At 43.8% G+C, this 12,717-nt stretch overlaps 2 protein-coding genes across 8 annotated transcripts in view; both read left to right on the top strand.

The window, feature by feature from the left end:
* The window catches only part of CRHBP (corticotropin releasing hormone binding protein), a 129,055-nt gene that overhangs the window by 37,590 nt on the left and 78,748 nt on the right, over positions 1-12,717 (top strand). The gene's annotated exons all lie outside the window — the stretch shown is intronic.
* S100Z (S100 calcium binding protein Z) lies at positions 5,342-12,372 on the top strand. Its single transcript, XM_087862060.1, is given in 4 exon segments — positions 5,342-5,650; positions 5,652-5,690; positions 7,919-7,958; positions 7,961-12,372. Coding segments are annotated over 4 exon segments (252 nt in total). The 5' UTR covers positions 5,342-5,572; the 3' UTR covers positions 8,056-12,372.

Genomic DNA, 12,717 nt, shown 5'->3' with positions numbered 1-12,717 from the left:
ATTTTGTGGGGGAGTGTTTGTTTTGTTTGTTTGTCTGTTGTTTGTTTTTTTAGAGAGAAATAGAGCATGATTGGGAGGGAGGGGCAGAGGGAGAGGGAGAAGCAGACTCCCCACCAAGCAGGGAGCCCGATTTGGTGCTTGAGCCTAGGACCCTGAGATCAGGACCTGAGCCGAAGGCAGGTGCTTAAGCGACTGAGCCACCCAGGCGCCCCTTTAAACTGATTTTGGAATAAAAAAATTTATCAAGGGAAAAGGAACTTCAAGGGCATTAACTTGAGGTTGTCCTTTTTCTCTTGTGAAAAAGGAGGTCCAGTTATGTATGTACCTTATGGTTGGTTTAGTATTTAATAATAATCTGTAATGTATTTTTCAGTAGTATTTGGGCATTTGTCCTGAATTACATAATTTCCCACAGACAATGTCCAGCACTGGGCAAATATGTGCTACTTAATAGTGTGTGCAAAAAGGGCTTTGCAAACCGGAAAGTACTTGAGGAATGTCGGTGGATACTACAGCCAAAAATCTATGTTCAGGTGGTTCAAATGCGTTGTCAACTCTATGGTTTTTAAAAACACTTTATTTCATTTTTTTTGATTATAAAAATAAAGTATAGCTATTACTGAAGATTTAAACTTACTAAAACCAAGAGTAACTAACATAAGCAGAAAAAAAGAACTATCACCCTGTAAAAACTCCTATTAACATCTTTGCATATTTCCTTTTGTCTTTTCTCTTGCATCTATAAAAACATAACATGATCATTTTGAATCTAGAATTTTATATGCTAAGTTTTAAAATTCAACATTATGGGGCGCCTGGGTGGCTCAGTTGTTAAGCGTCTGCCTTCGGCTCAGGGCGTGGTCCCGGCGTTGTGGGGTCGAACCCCACATCAGGCTCCTCCGCTAGGAGCCTGCTTCTTCCTCTCCCACTCCCCCTGCTTGTGTTCCCTCTCTCACTGGCTGTCTCTCTCTCTCTGTCAAATAAATAAATAAAATCTTTAAAAAAATAAAATAAAATAAAATTTAACATTATACCTTAAAAGACATTGCCTAATATGGAGGTAAATTATAATTTTAAATACTGTACAACTAACAACTGATGAAATTGAAAATACTTTTTTTTTTTTTTTTTTTTTTTTTTTTTAGAGAGGGTAAAGGAGAAGCAGAGGGAGAGGGAGAGAATATTAAGCAGGCTCCACACCCAGCCCGGAGCCTCATGTGGGGCTCATCTCACAACCCTGAGATCATGACCTGAGCCACAATCAAGGGTCAGACACTTAACTGACTGAGCCACCCAGGTGCCTCTGAAAATACAATTTAACAGCAGCATTGAAAATTTTAAAAACCATCCATAATTCATTAAATAACTATTAAAACTATTTGTATTTTCCTTCTTTTCTATATGTACACAGATTTTTTTCCCAATATAGCACACGTATGGTTATTTTGCTATTGTCACTTTTTTTTTGCTGAAAAAAAAATTTACTTTCTGTAGTCTTTCTAATTCTACTTTTAAATGGCTGCATAATTTTATTTTTTGTCAGACAAACATGGGTTTGAACTTCAGCATGATATAATCTAGTTATGTGATTCTGGGAAATTTCTTTGAATAGCAATAGTGCGTTATAATTGACATACAATAAACCACACATATTTAAAATGTATACTTTGATAAGTTCTGATATGTGTATATACCATCACCACATTAGAGACAGAATATCCATTAGCCCCAAAAGTTTCCTTATGCCCTCTTGTAATCCCTCCCTCATACCCCACATAATTGTAGATTAGTCCATGTCCTTGCTATGAAAATGTCAGAACATTTGAATCAGATTACATAAAAAGACAAAAACTGGAAACTTTGCAAGGAGGCAACTTGGCTTCCTGTATAACTCTGGCCTTGGCCCCAGAGGCAGACCCTCCTAGGATTTTTGTGGCAGGCTCAATCCCAGTTAATATGATGGCCAGTTTTTCATGTACTTCCTTTCTTTCAGGCCCCAGGGTCAAGTCCCCACTTTAAACAGCTCTACTGTTTTTGCCTCCTACCTGTGGATTTGTACTAGCTTTTTTTTCCTCCAAAATAGCCCTTATGAACTCCCCCAATCTGAAATTTCCATTTCTCTAATTCTTTTGCACACTTGTAACCCTTTTAGCCGCAAGGGTTATGACTCATGCCAGAAATTGAAAAGAAAAACTGTAGGGGAGCCTGGGTGGCTCAGTCGGTTAACAGTCTGCCTTTGGCTCAGGTCCTGATCCCAGGGTCCTGGGATTGAGGCCCACATCAGGCTCCCTGTTACTTCACCCTCTGCCTACAGCTCCCCCTGCTTGTGCTCTCTCTCTCTGTCAAATAAATAAATAAAATCTTAAAAAAAGAAGAAGAAAGAAAAGAAAGAAAGAAAAGAAAGAAAGAAAGAAAGAAAGAAAGAAAGAAAGAAAGAGCAAAACTGTAATAATTAATAGAATCTGTAAAGTGCTACCAGATGACCTTTCTGTGCTATAAACGTTTGTGTGTTTCCTGCCCACCCTGGGATTTCGTGTCACTTGTAAATTTGTGTTGCTAGCATGACAGGGTCCTATTAAGGCTTCTGACATCATCTTTGTTTCTGAAAGGCTCCTGGAGGGCAGAGGCTGGGGCTGGTTTACATCACAGATAAGCCCCTGAAGGGCCAGGAGTCTACGTAATTTCCAGCATATTCTGGAAATTAGAGAGCTTCCAGATGCAGTTATGCAGTCGGACACTAAGGGGCAGCATGTACCAAAAGAAACATCTAGCTCTGCTGAAGCCAAGCCCAAACCAAGTAGAAGTCACTTGTTTCTAAACCCCAAGAGCAAAGAATGTAGAGAGCACATTTTCATCTCTCGAATCAGATTATAATGTTACAATTTTAAATATCTATTCTATTAAGAGTTTTGCCTGCCAACTGAATTTTCCAAGTAAATTAATTTGTGATCCAATATGATTTAAATATGCTTCTGAGATATACAGAGTCTGCAAGAGTTACCCATTTGACTTCATTTATAACTTCGGTGGCTTAATCTGAAAATATTTAATTCCAAATTCAGACTCTTTATATTCTTTGAAATGACTGTTGTCTGTCTCTTTCTCCATTTGATGAAACAAAAATTTTTTGTGTGAAATAAAGGCAATCAAATAATTCTTTAGACAAACTCAACAAGGCTAAACTCTTTGGAGATCTTACAGTTTCCCTTCTGGGTCATTTGCTCACTAGTCCATCCACCAGCAAAGATTTCTGAGCATTGCCTCATAGTGTTGGATCTTGTGCTAAATGCTATAGAATGCAAAGATGGACCAGAAATCAGATCTGTCATCAAGGGACTCATTCAAAGCCTGGAGAGCGGGGAACAGATGGGCAGACTGAAAACAACCACCACCACCACCACCACCACCCTGATTACAGGAACGTGTGCTAAAAGAAATGATAAAAATGACAAAGAGATGCTCCAGTGGTAGGAAAGGACAGAGGGGGGAGGTTGGAAGTTGGGAAAGTGCTGGAAAACGTCCAAGAGGAGAGAGCTGAACTGAGCTTCAAGGGTAGACAGAAGGAGCATTCCCAGAGTGCCAAGGCAAGGAAGAAGGAGAGAGCACAGCATTCTGGTCGGTTTGTTGGCAGTGTCGGACTTGTGAACGCCCAGGGGTGAGGGCATTAATTTGCATTTTCAATAAACTCGTCTGACAGCAGAATGGAGATGGGAATGGAGAACAGAAAGCAGAGAGAGCAGTAAGGAAGCCACCTCTATTTTGGTGATAGAGACCAAAATTATGAAGCCCGAGGTGGGGAAGAATAGAGAGAAATGGGTGAGTTCATTTGATGTTTTAAAATAGTGAGGGCAGCAGGACGGCGGGTGGGGCTGGACGTCTGAATGGTCAGCGCAGCGGGAGCGGGGTCGGGGGGGGGGCATGGGCTTCACTTTGGTCTTAACTGAGCTTGAGGCGCTTGTGCGACATTGTGAGGTAGGAGTGGGGTCCAGCGGGCGGTTGAAGCTGGCTCTGGAGCTTAGCAGAGAGATGTAGGCCAAGACATGATTTGGGGAGTGATTGAAATTACAGGAGTAGCTGGATCACGGCGGGGTGGTGGTGGGGTAAATGTTAAGCGTTGGAGAGGAAAGAGTACATTTAGAAACGAGGAGGCCCAGAAAAGTGTGGTCACAAGACGTAAGCGTATTCTTGTATAGGAAGACCCAGCATAAAATAGCCCCAGTGTTCCCTGCAGTCTATACATTTAACACCATCTGAGAAAACTAACAAGGGGACGCCTGGTCTGTTACCCATCGGACTCTTGATCTCACCTCAGGTCTTGATCGTGAGTTCACGCCCCGCACTGGGCTCCACACTGGGCCTGGAGCCTGCTTAAAAAAATAATAACAACAAGATTTGCTCCCAAGAGCAAGGTTCTTCTGTTATCCGTACACAGGGCCTGGCATAACAGAAATGCCTGATAAATATTTCTTGCCTATATGTAGGTATATTCATCCAGTGGGATAATATGCAACTTTAGTGAATGGGCTAGATTTATATGCTGATATAAAAAGATTTCTAGGATATGTTAAGTGAAAAAAATAAGGTGTACCACACGTTGATACTGTCAGGTATATGTATGTTTAAGGACACATATGTAATATTATGTATCTTACATACATTGTACACATATTTTTTTTTTCTGTAAGGGTAACAATAGCTGCCACCTAGCATTTACTATGTTGCAGGCACATATTTTAATTCATTTAGTGCTTTCTGTTAGGTAGGTACTACTGCTATCCCATTTATACAGACTCTATTTTCAGCGTTCTCCCCAGCCATCCCCTTCCTAGCAACTGACTGCGATTTCCACTCCTATTCCCCACCGTGGGGGTACAGAAGGCTTCCTCCTTGCCACTCCCTGCTTTCTCATCTGATGCACACAGTGGGTGCCAGGCCTTCCTTGGGGGCCCTCGGGCCAGCACCGTGGGGTTTGAACTCACACCTGTTCCTCCTGATGATTAAAAACAGACACAGAGGCCCTTCCAGTTGAACCTCTCGTCGCTGGTAATTCTGGTCTTTTGGGGAACAGGTGTGCGTAGGTGAAACCCCGGGTATAAACGAGTAGAGTTTAATTATAACCACCTGTTGACAGAGCCGTGCCCTGGCTGAACAGGTACGAAGTTGGGTATTTTCTTCATCTTCTACTTCTTTTTAATCTATGTTTTATTTATTTTGATTTATTATTATTATTTTTTAACCTGTGTTTTGATATGACTCTGTAGTTGTTGTCTGGTGGCTAACTTGCGAACACACCGGAAGTGCTAGATTTGGGGGGAGCGGGGATTAGGGAGGAGAACCCCCCCCCCCCGTGCAAGGTCTCCCGTGCAGCCTGCCCTAGGCGCCCAGAGCGCTGGACTGAAGAGAGGGCGGTGAACAGGCGTCACCTGTGGGCTGGGCGCGGGGAGGCCATGTTCTCCTTCAACGCAAGTGGCGAGGCTTCCGCGCCTGCTTATTTTGAACAAGTGTTCTCCCCCTGAGTTCGGTGGCCCGTCCCCGGAGCGTCCGTTTACCATGCCGGCTCTGCTGGGGTTGCATGAACGTCAGGATTGGGATCTCCCCCCAGTCCTCTCGCCAGGAAGGGGACAGATTGAAGCTCACCCTGGGGGGCACCGAAAATGCTCCTGCAGCGACAGCTCACGGGATTCCGCCCGGTGAGTCACAGCGTCCCGTCGCGTGTGGTGGAGGGTGGGTGAGGTCGGCGTCCAAGGAGAGCCTCTCTGTACCGTCGCCTCTGGCTGCCGCCAAGAGTGCCGTTGGTCCCGAGGTTCCACGGCCAGGGCAAGCGAACGCTGGAGGCCTTTGTCCTCTGTGTGCCCTTGATCCCTGAGCAGCACAGGTTTGAGCCGCGGGGGGCCTCTTTCTGTGGATCTTTCACATGCAGGACTGAGTGTGTTTGCTCTTAGCGTTTCCCTCACAGCGTTTCCCTAGCGAACTTTATTGGAAGAATATAGTATATAATACCTGGAAGACGCAAAACATGTGTCAGTCTGCTGTCGATGTTACCAGTAGGCTTTCTGCCCACAGCGGGCTATTAGCAGTTGAGTATCTGGGAAGTCAGAAAGTTATAAGCTGTAGGCAGCATTTTCGGGGGGGGGGGGGGCTCGGCACCCCAACCCCCATGTCGCCGGAGGGTCATCTGTTCATAGGCGTGTCCCCTTCTCCATGTTGCCTGTGGCTGGGGCTTCCAAGGGTCGTAAATGCTATTTCGGCTTTCCTCAGTGATGCAACATCCTGGTGCAGCCAAGACACAGCTAGTTATACTAGGAAGGAGAGTTAATGACTAGTGGCACGAGTTACAGCTAGAGCTTCGTCTACCTGTTGTAAAATTAATATCACGTACTGGGCCACAAATGAAGCCCAGGGTCTTTTATGCTGCGGTGGCAAGTTTTCTAGTGAATGACAAATCCTTAGCTTTGTCAGACCAGCACAGGCTGATTGCGAGGGACAGAAAGGGTGTGTCTAGCCAGTGACAGGGTGGGTAGCAAAGAGGTTCACATCTCAGAATAGCCAAGAGTTCAATAAGCCTACACATGAAGGCTTACACTGGAGTGTTCGGGGGCTCATGCCTTCTGAGCAAAACCCTTTACTCTGATGTTATGCAGCCGCCTCGAATTGCCTTTAGCAGAGTGTGTTATCCTTGCATGACGTTATTTGTCCAAACCCTGTATTAAGACTCCAGTATTTGCAACTACACACGCTTTTCTCCTTTATCCTCTATAGGAAAACCTTAAAGTAAAAAAAATAAAAATAAAAATAAATTAAGTAATCTCTATGCCCACTGTGGGGTTTGAACTCACGACTGTGAAATCAAGAGTCACATGCTTTACCGACTGAGCCAGCCAGGTGCCCCTACAGTAAAAAATTTTTAACACAGTAATTCTTCACAGTTGGCTACTGGATTATATAAGATTTGGGATAAAAGGCTCAGCAGGTCAAACTTGGCACATTGATTTATTCAAGTGAAATGTATCATTGTTTTTGATCAAGTTGATCTTGATCAATTAAAATTTCCAGCCTTTTAATGGTTGGCGTCTGTTGAGAGGGCAACAGGAATTCCTGGAGGAAATGAACTATTTTTAGAAATATTTCTCAGCACCCAATAATCATAGGACCAGTGAATGCTTCACAGTCCCACCCATTCTGAAGCCTGACCTCTTCCATGGGCTCCTTGCTTTACTTTCCACCCCTATAATGCAGTCATCCTTCTAAGATCTACCCTTTATCAGGTGCCTCTTTTTTGTGTCTGCTGTTGTGCTAGGTAAGGCTGCAGATAACTATTGTTTGTTCCATCCAAGATTTGGGACATACTTAACAATTTTTTCATTATTCATCCGAAATTCACATTTAACCGAATGTCCTGCATTTTCATTTACTAAATCTAGCAACCTGGTGCTAAGCACTTTTCAAAGTGTTGATGTCTCCCCCAACTTCTTGGGGAGATAGTCTTCCCATTTTATAAATAAGGAAATTAAAAAATGTTAAATGCTTTGCGCAAACTCCCATTGTTGGTAAATGGTAGAGCCACCTACTCTCCCCCTATCGGCTTTAAAGTCTGCTTTGTTCTGTGTGTTTCGAGTCCTGGTCCTTGACCTTTGAAGTTGTGTAAATGCATTTTCAGAACCCGCAGCTCATGATGCTAAGATGCTATTTGCTCTTCTTGGTGTTTAGATCTAAGCCAGAATTACATGGCCCTGGGGCAGAAGGCTAGACTCATCTAGAACTGGTCCTTGGTTTAAATCCACCTGCATATGGTCTCTTGGAAATTGTCCTTAGATACTAAAAGGGAAATAAAAAATTGAATGTAAATAAAAGGAAAATGCAGTTTCAGTTGTCATGAACCTCAAGGCCTGGGAGTTAGAAATTTTCTTTTTCCTTTTAGTGCCAAAAGGACCCCCAGTTGGTTGATAAGATAATGCAGGACCAATCAATGAATTCGTGGTCATGGTGGCAGCTCTGACAGTTGCTTGTAATGATTACTTTGTAGAACAACTGAAGAAGAAAGGAAAATACAAATAAGTAGTAAGCTTATCTAAGGGCAGAAATATAGCCATAGTTGTTTGCTTCCTGTTCCTCTATAGTCTTCAGACCTGTAGTTACAGTGATGCCATCTATAGATATAATATACTATAATTAATTACTAGTATTATTAAATGATGTGTACCTTAATACACTGATTTAAATACTCTAAATCTTATATACTGTACTGGAAATTTTCCTATACTACTAAGGAGGTTTATGCTTTTTTTTTTTTTTTTTAAATCTGTCAGAGAGCAAGCACCACAAAATTTAGCAGCTTTCAAATGAGACTAAAGCTTAGCAAACTTCTAAGAGACATTTATCACCCTTAAATTGTATTTGGAACTTCTTAACCTATTAACGAAATTAAGTGGCTCTCCCCCCTATCTGTGGTTCTGCTTCACATGGAAGAAGTTGTGCAGGTCTGTCAGCAGAAAGGCTGACCCACAGAAGAAAGTGCTGGCTTTGTCGGTGAGACCGGTCAGGAGAGGGTCAGGAGAGCGGATGCACTCAGGGCTCGGTATCTAAGCCAAGAGAGCTGAAGCCAGCAACTCTTGAAGGCTGCTGTGTAAATTCCTTCCCTTGCCCCTTGGGTCCCCTAATTCTGGGGCAAGTGTTCCACAGGACTCCCCTAGTGCTTGCCCTGGGGTTAAGCTTCAGTCACCTGCCCGGGAGGCTGCCTTGCTGTCACACCTTCTCTGAGCTCCCTCCCTTTCTTTGTCTCACTGCATCCCCCCACCCTGTGTGTCTGCACTCTCACGTAACACCTTGCATGCAAGTCCTTGTCTCACTGTCTGCTTGGGGGAAACCAGACAGTGACCGATCTCTTGGAGATTTTTAGAAAGAAAATAGTGTAATGAAAGGTATACTTTTTCTTTTTATAAATTTATTTTTATTATTTTTTTAAGATTTTATTTTTAAGTAATCTCTACACCCACCGTGGGGCTCAAACTCACAGCCCTGAGGTCAAGGGTTGCATGCTCTACCCACTGAGCCAGCGAGGGGCCCCTATATTTATATTTTTAAACACGTAGCCCTGGCTGCTGTGTGAAGAAAGGGCCATAGAGAGGGCCAGTGCAGAAGAGGGAGACTAGTTAGGAGGCCGTCCTTGTGTTCTGAGCAAGAGACAATGGTGTCTCAGCCCCAGAATCAAGCAATGGAGATCAGTTTTTGTTTGTTTGTTTTTTTTTAATATCAATTTGTTAAGTGATTTGGAGGTGGGAGTGACAGGACATGCCAGTGGACTGGTGAGGAAGTACAGGATATATCTGTTCTCCCTTTCTTCCATATATTAGAAGCCTAATTTGTGCAGGGTAGCAATGTGCCCAACTCTATTTCCCAGCCTACCTTGCAGCTGATGTGGAGCTTATAACATAGTTCTGGACACTGAGACATAAGCAGAGGTCTCCTGGGAATTTCTGGGAATGTTTTGTTGTTTGCATATTGGTTCTGTGCCTTCCACCTTGTTAATTCCTTCCCTGTCTTCCCATTGGAATGTAAATGCGAGGCTGGAGGTGAGGTTGCCAGCTTGCAACCATGAGGATAGTGAAGGAAAACAGTGAAGAACTGGGACGTTTTTGGCGCTGAGGAGGCCCTCCATGGCCCTGGTCTGCCTATTTCTGGTCCTCTCATTATGTGAAAAAAGAATGACTGCTCTCTGCTTAAGCTGGATTCTGTTACTTGCAGCCCAACACAGTCTCTAATGTTCAGATTTTTGGTCAAGCAAATTTAGTAAGTGGGAAAGGCTGGGAGAGGAGCAGCTTTGTGGTGGGGACCCTTGGGGGAATAGCTCCATTTAAAATGCCTATTGGACATCCAAGTGGACATATTATGTGGGCAGTTGGGTAGATGAGAGTCTAGAGCTCTGGGCAAAGAGAGGAATTAGAGACTCAGATGTGGAAGTCATTAACACATAGATGGTGCTGAGCCACAGGACTGAGGGATCACTTAGGATGAGAACGTAGATAGGAGAGATGAAAGGGCCAACAGTTTGCTGTCAGGAAAAAGGAGCCAGCAAATCCTACAGCAAAGGCATGGTCAGAAAGATAGCAGGAAAACCAGGAGAGTGTGGTACCTCAGAAGCCTCGAGAAGAAAGTGTTTGAAGAAGGAAAGAAGGTAAAATCTATAAAGAGAAGGAGTCAGGTGGGAACAGAGAACTGACCACTACATTCGCCAAGGTAGAGATCATCAGAAGCCTGATGAGAGTGATTTCTCTTGCGAAAGTGTCTGTCCCCCAGCCTGGCAGACAGGAGATGCTCAATAAATATTTAAGTGAACAGATGAAAGAACCTGCCTGTTGTTGATTTCCTCGTGCTAAGACCTGCCATTTTTTTTCTTTACGTAATATTTTTGTCTCTCTCAAGCCAGTTCTGAGCAGGCAGGACAGGGAGAATTTAGATGTCAGAGCATTCAAGAGAAGAAATGTATACTCTTGGTGTTTACTCCTGTCCCTCGAAAGGTTGGGGGAAAATGAGAAGAAAAAAGTGGACTACATATTTCAGAGGTGTTCAGACTTTTTTCTTACAAGATGGCACTGTGTTTACGCAAGAGAAGATCTGAACGTTTCTCCGGGGCTTTTAAACATTTTGTTTTAATTTGGGCCGAAGTTTGTATATTCTAAAATGAGTCACCAAAACATGAAAAGTAAATTCAAAATTTTCTCCCTGTCCAGTTCAAGGAAGGACATTCTCAACATAGAGAAATAAATGAAAAAAAAAAGTTCATTTCATGCTGTTTCTAAAAATCAATCAATAGGGAGGAAAAGCAATTTATGTGTGAAATTAGGTATCAAATGAGTAAGGATTACATCATGCACCAAAAGCTCTTTCCTAGTGAAGAGGGGTGGGGCTGGCTTTCTTTTGTGTGTGTGTATGTGTGTGTGTGTGTGTGTGTGTGTGTGTGTGTTAGGCGTCCACAGTAAGTTTGTAGGAGGCAAAACTGATTACTTCTTATGCCCACAGGCAGTGGTCTGTGCATTTGCTGCTGTTTAAATCAACCTGAAACAATATTCAAGGGTCGTCCCTGCATTGGCACATTCTAATGTCTAACATTCCCCCAATGTTCTTTTTTTTTTTTTTTTAAGATTTTATTTATTTATTTGTCAGAGAGAGAGCACAAGCAGAGGGAGCAACAGGCAGAGGGAGAAGCAGACTCCCCACTGAGCAAGGGCCAGATGCAGAACTCAATCCCAGGACCCTGGGATCATGACCTGAGCCGAAGGCAGACACTTAACTGACTGAGCCACCCAGGCATCCCTTCCCCAATGTTCTTATTGGAAGACAAGACTTACAGGAGACAGTAGCCTAGGTCTGATTGGGGCCCTGCCCTTGAAATGTGGCTGGCAATACAAATAGCTAGAAATGGTGGGGTCCAGGAAGGCCTTCCAGAGGCAGAAGCCTGGAGTTGAGTCTTTGACAAGGGAAAGAAATGGGAAAGTTAATTAAAGAGAATTTGGGTAAAGTCGTGGAAGTGTGAAGCGAAGGGACATTTTGAGGGCAATGCAAGTGGTTTGGTGCCCCCAGCGTGTAGCGGTGGGATAGCAGGAGATGGGGCTGGAGAGGCCGACAGGACTCATAATCAGAAAGGGCATTTGGTGCTAAGGTGACAAATTTGCAATTTATCCTGAATGTTATGGGAAACCATTTTATAATTTTATGCATATTTGCTTTTTACTTAAAGCAGTTTTGTTGGTTTCTAAACTCTCCCATAAATTTTTCAATCTTTAAAACAGTGATTTTTGCATCCTAATTTGACATTACACTCACACTTTAATATATATATTCATATATATTAAAAATATATATGACTAAGGTCCATCTTCCACAAAGATGCTGATTCATTTGGTCTGGGGATGGGGCCCAGGCATCAGCATTTTTAAACGAGCATCAGTTGATTCTAAACACCACCAGGGTTGAAAATCACTGCTTTTGTGGTGATTCACTTGAACAATCAGATCAACATCTGACTGAGAAGTGTCTAGAACGGCAGCTGTTGCGACTTTAATGTGTGTGTGACTCACCTAGGGATCTGATTCAGCTTTAGTAGGTCTGGGCCATGGGCCTGAAATTCTGCATGTCTAACAAATTCCCAGGTGATGCTGATGGTGCTGATAGAGGTGGTCTTGACTCTAGGGTGAAGAGGAAAGAGTGAAGTGTCATTTTGGAAGCAGGCACCTGTAAGATAGTCCTGCTGGCATATTCCCTTTGGAAGAATGTAAGACAGTACAGACATAAGGCTCAGAGAGGGCTGGGGAAGAGGCGAGAGAGGTGGGAGAAACCAGGACAGAGTGTTCCCTAGGGTCCTGGGGGAGGGGGAGGGAAAGGGTGTTCCAGTCGACCTCAGGTCAAAGGTCTTGGGCAAGTCGTTGAACTTCTTTCCGCCTCACTTTTCTGGCCAGCATCAACACTGGGATTCCCGGGCCCCACCCCAGTCCTAGTGACTCAAAGCGGGGAGGGGGGAGGGCAGCTTCTGCTGGTGATGATTATTACGCAGGCTTCAGTGTCAGACCTAGAGCTCCAGGGGTTATAATGAGATAGCAGGTGCCCGGGACGCAGCGAGCGCTCAGGAAGTGGCAGCATGAGGTTGAAGACCGTGGTAATGGTGACACGGCAGACATCTGTGGTCTGGCCTAGAGTCTGCAGCTCGTGGGTTTTATCCAACCT

This window comes from Ursus americanus, chromosome 5 (genome assembly GCF_024610735.1).
Source record: "Ursus americanus isolate L20-20 chromosome 5, mUrsAme1.1.p, whole genome shotgun sequence".
Taxonomy (NCBI): domain Eukaryota; kingdom Metazoa; phylum Chordata; class Mammalia; order Carnivora; family Ursidae; genus Ursus; species Ursus americanus.
Note: the sequence above shows the minus strand (reverse complement) of the source record. Positions and strands in the feature narration are given on the sequence as shown.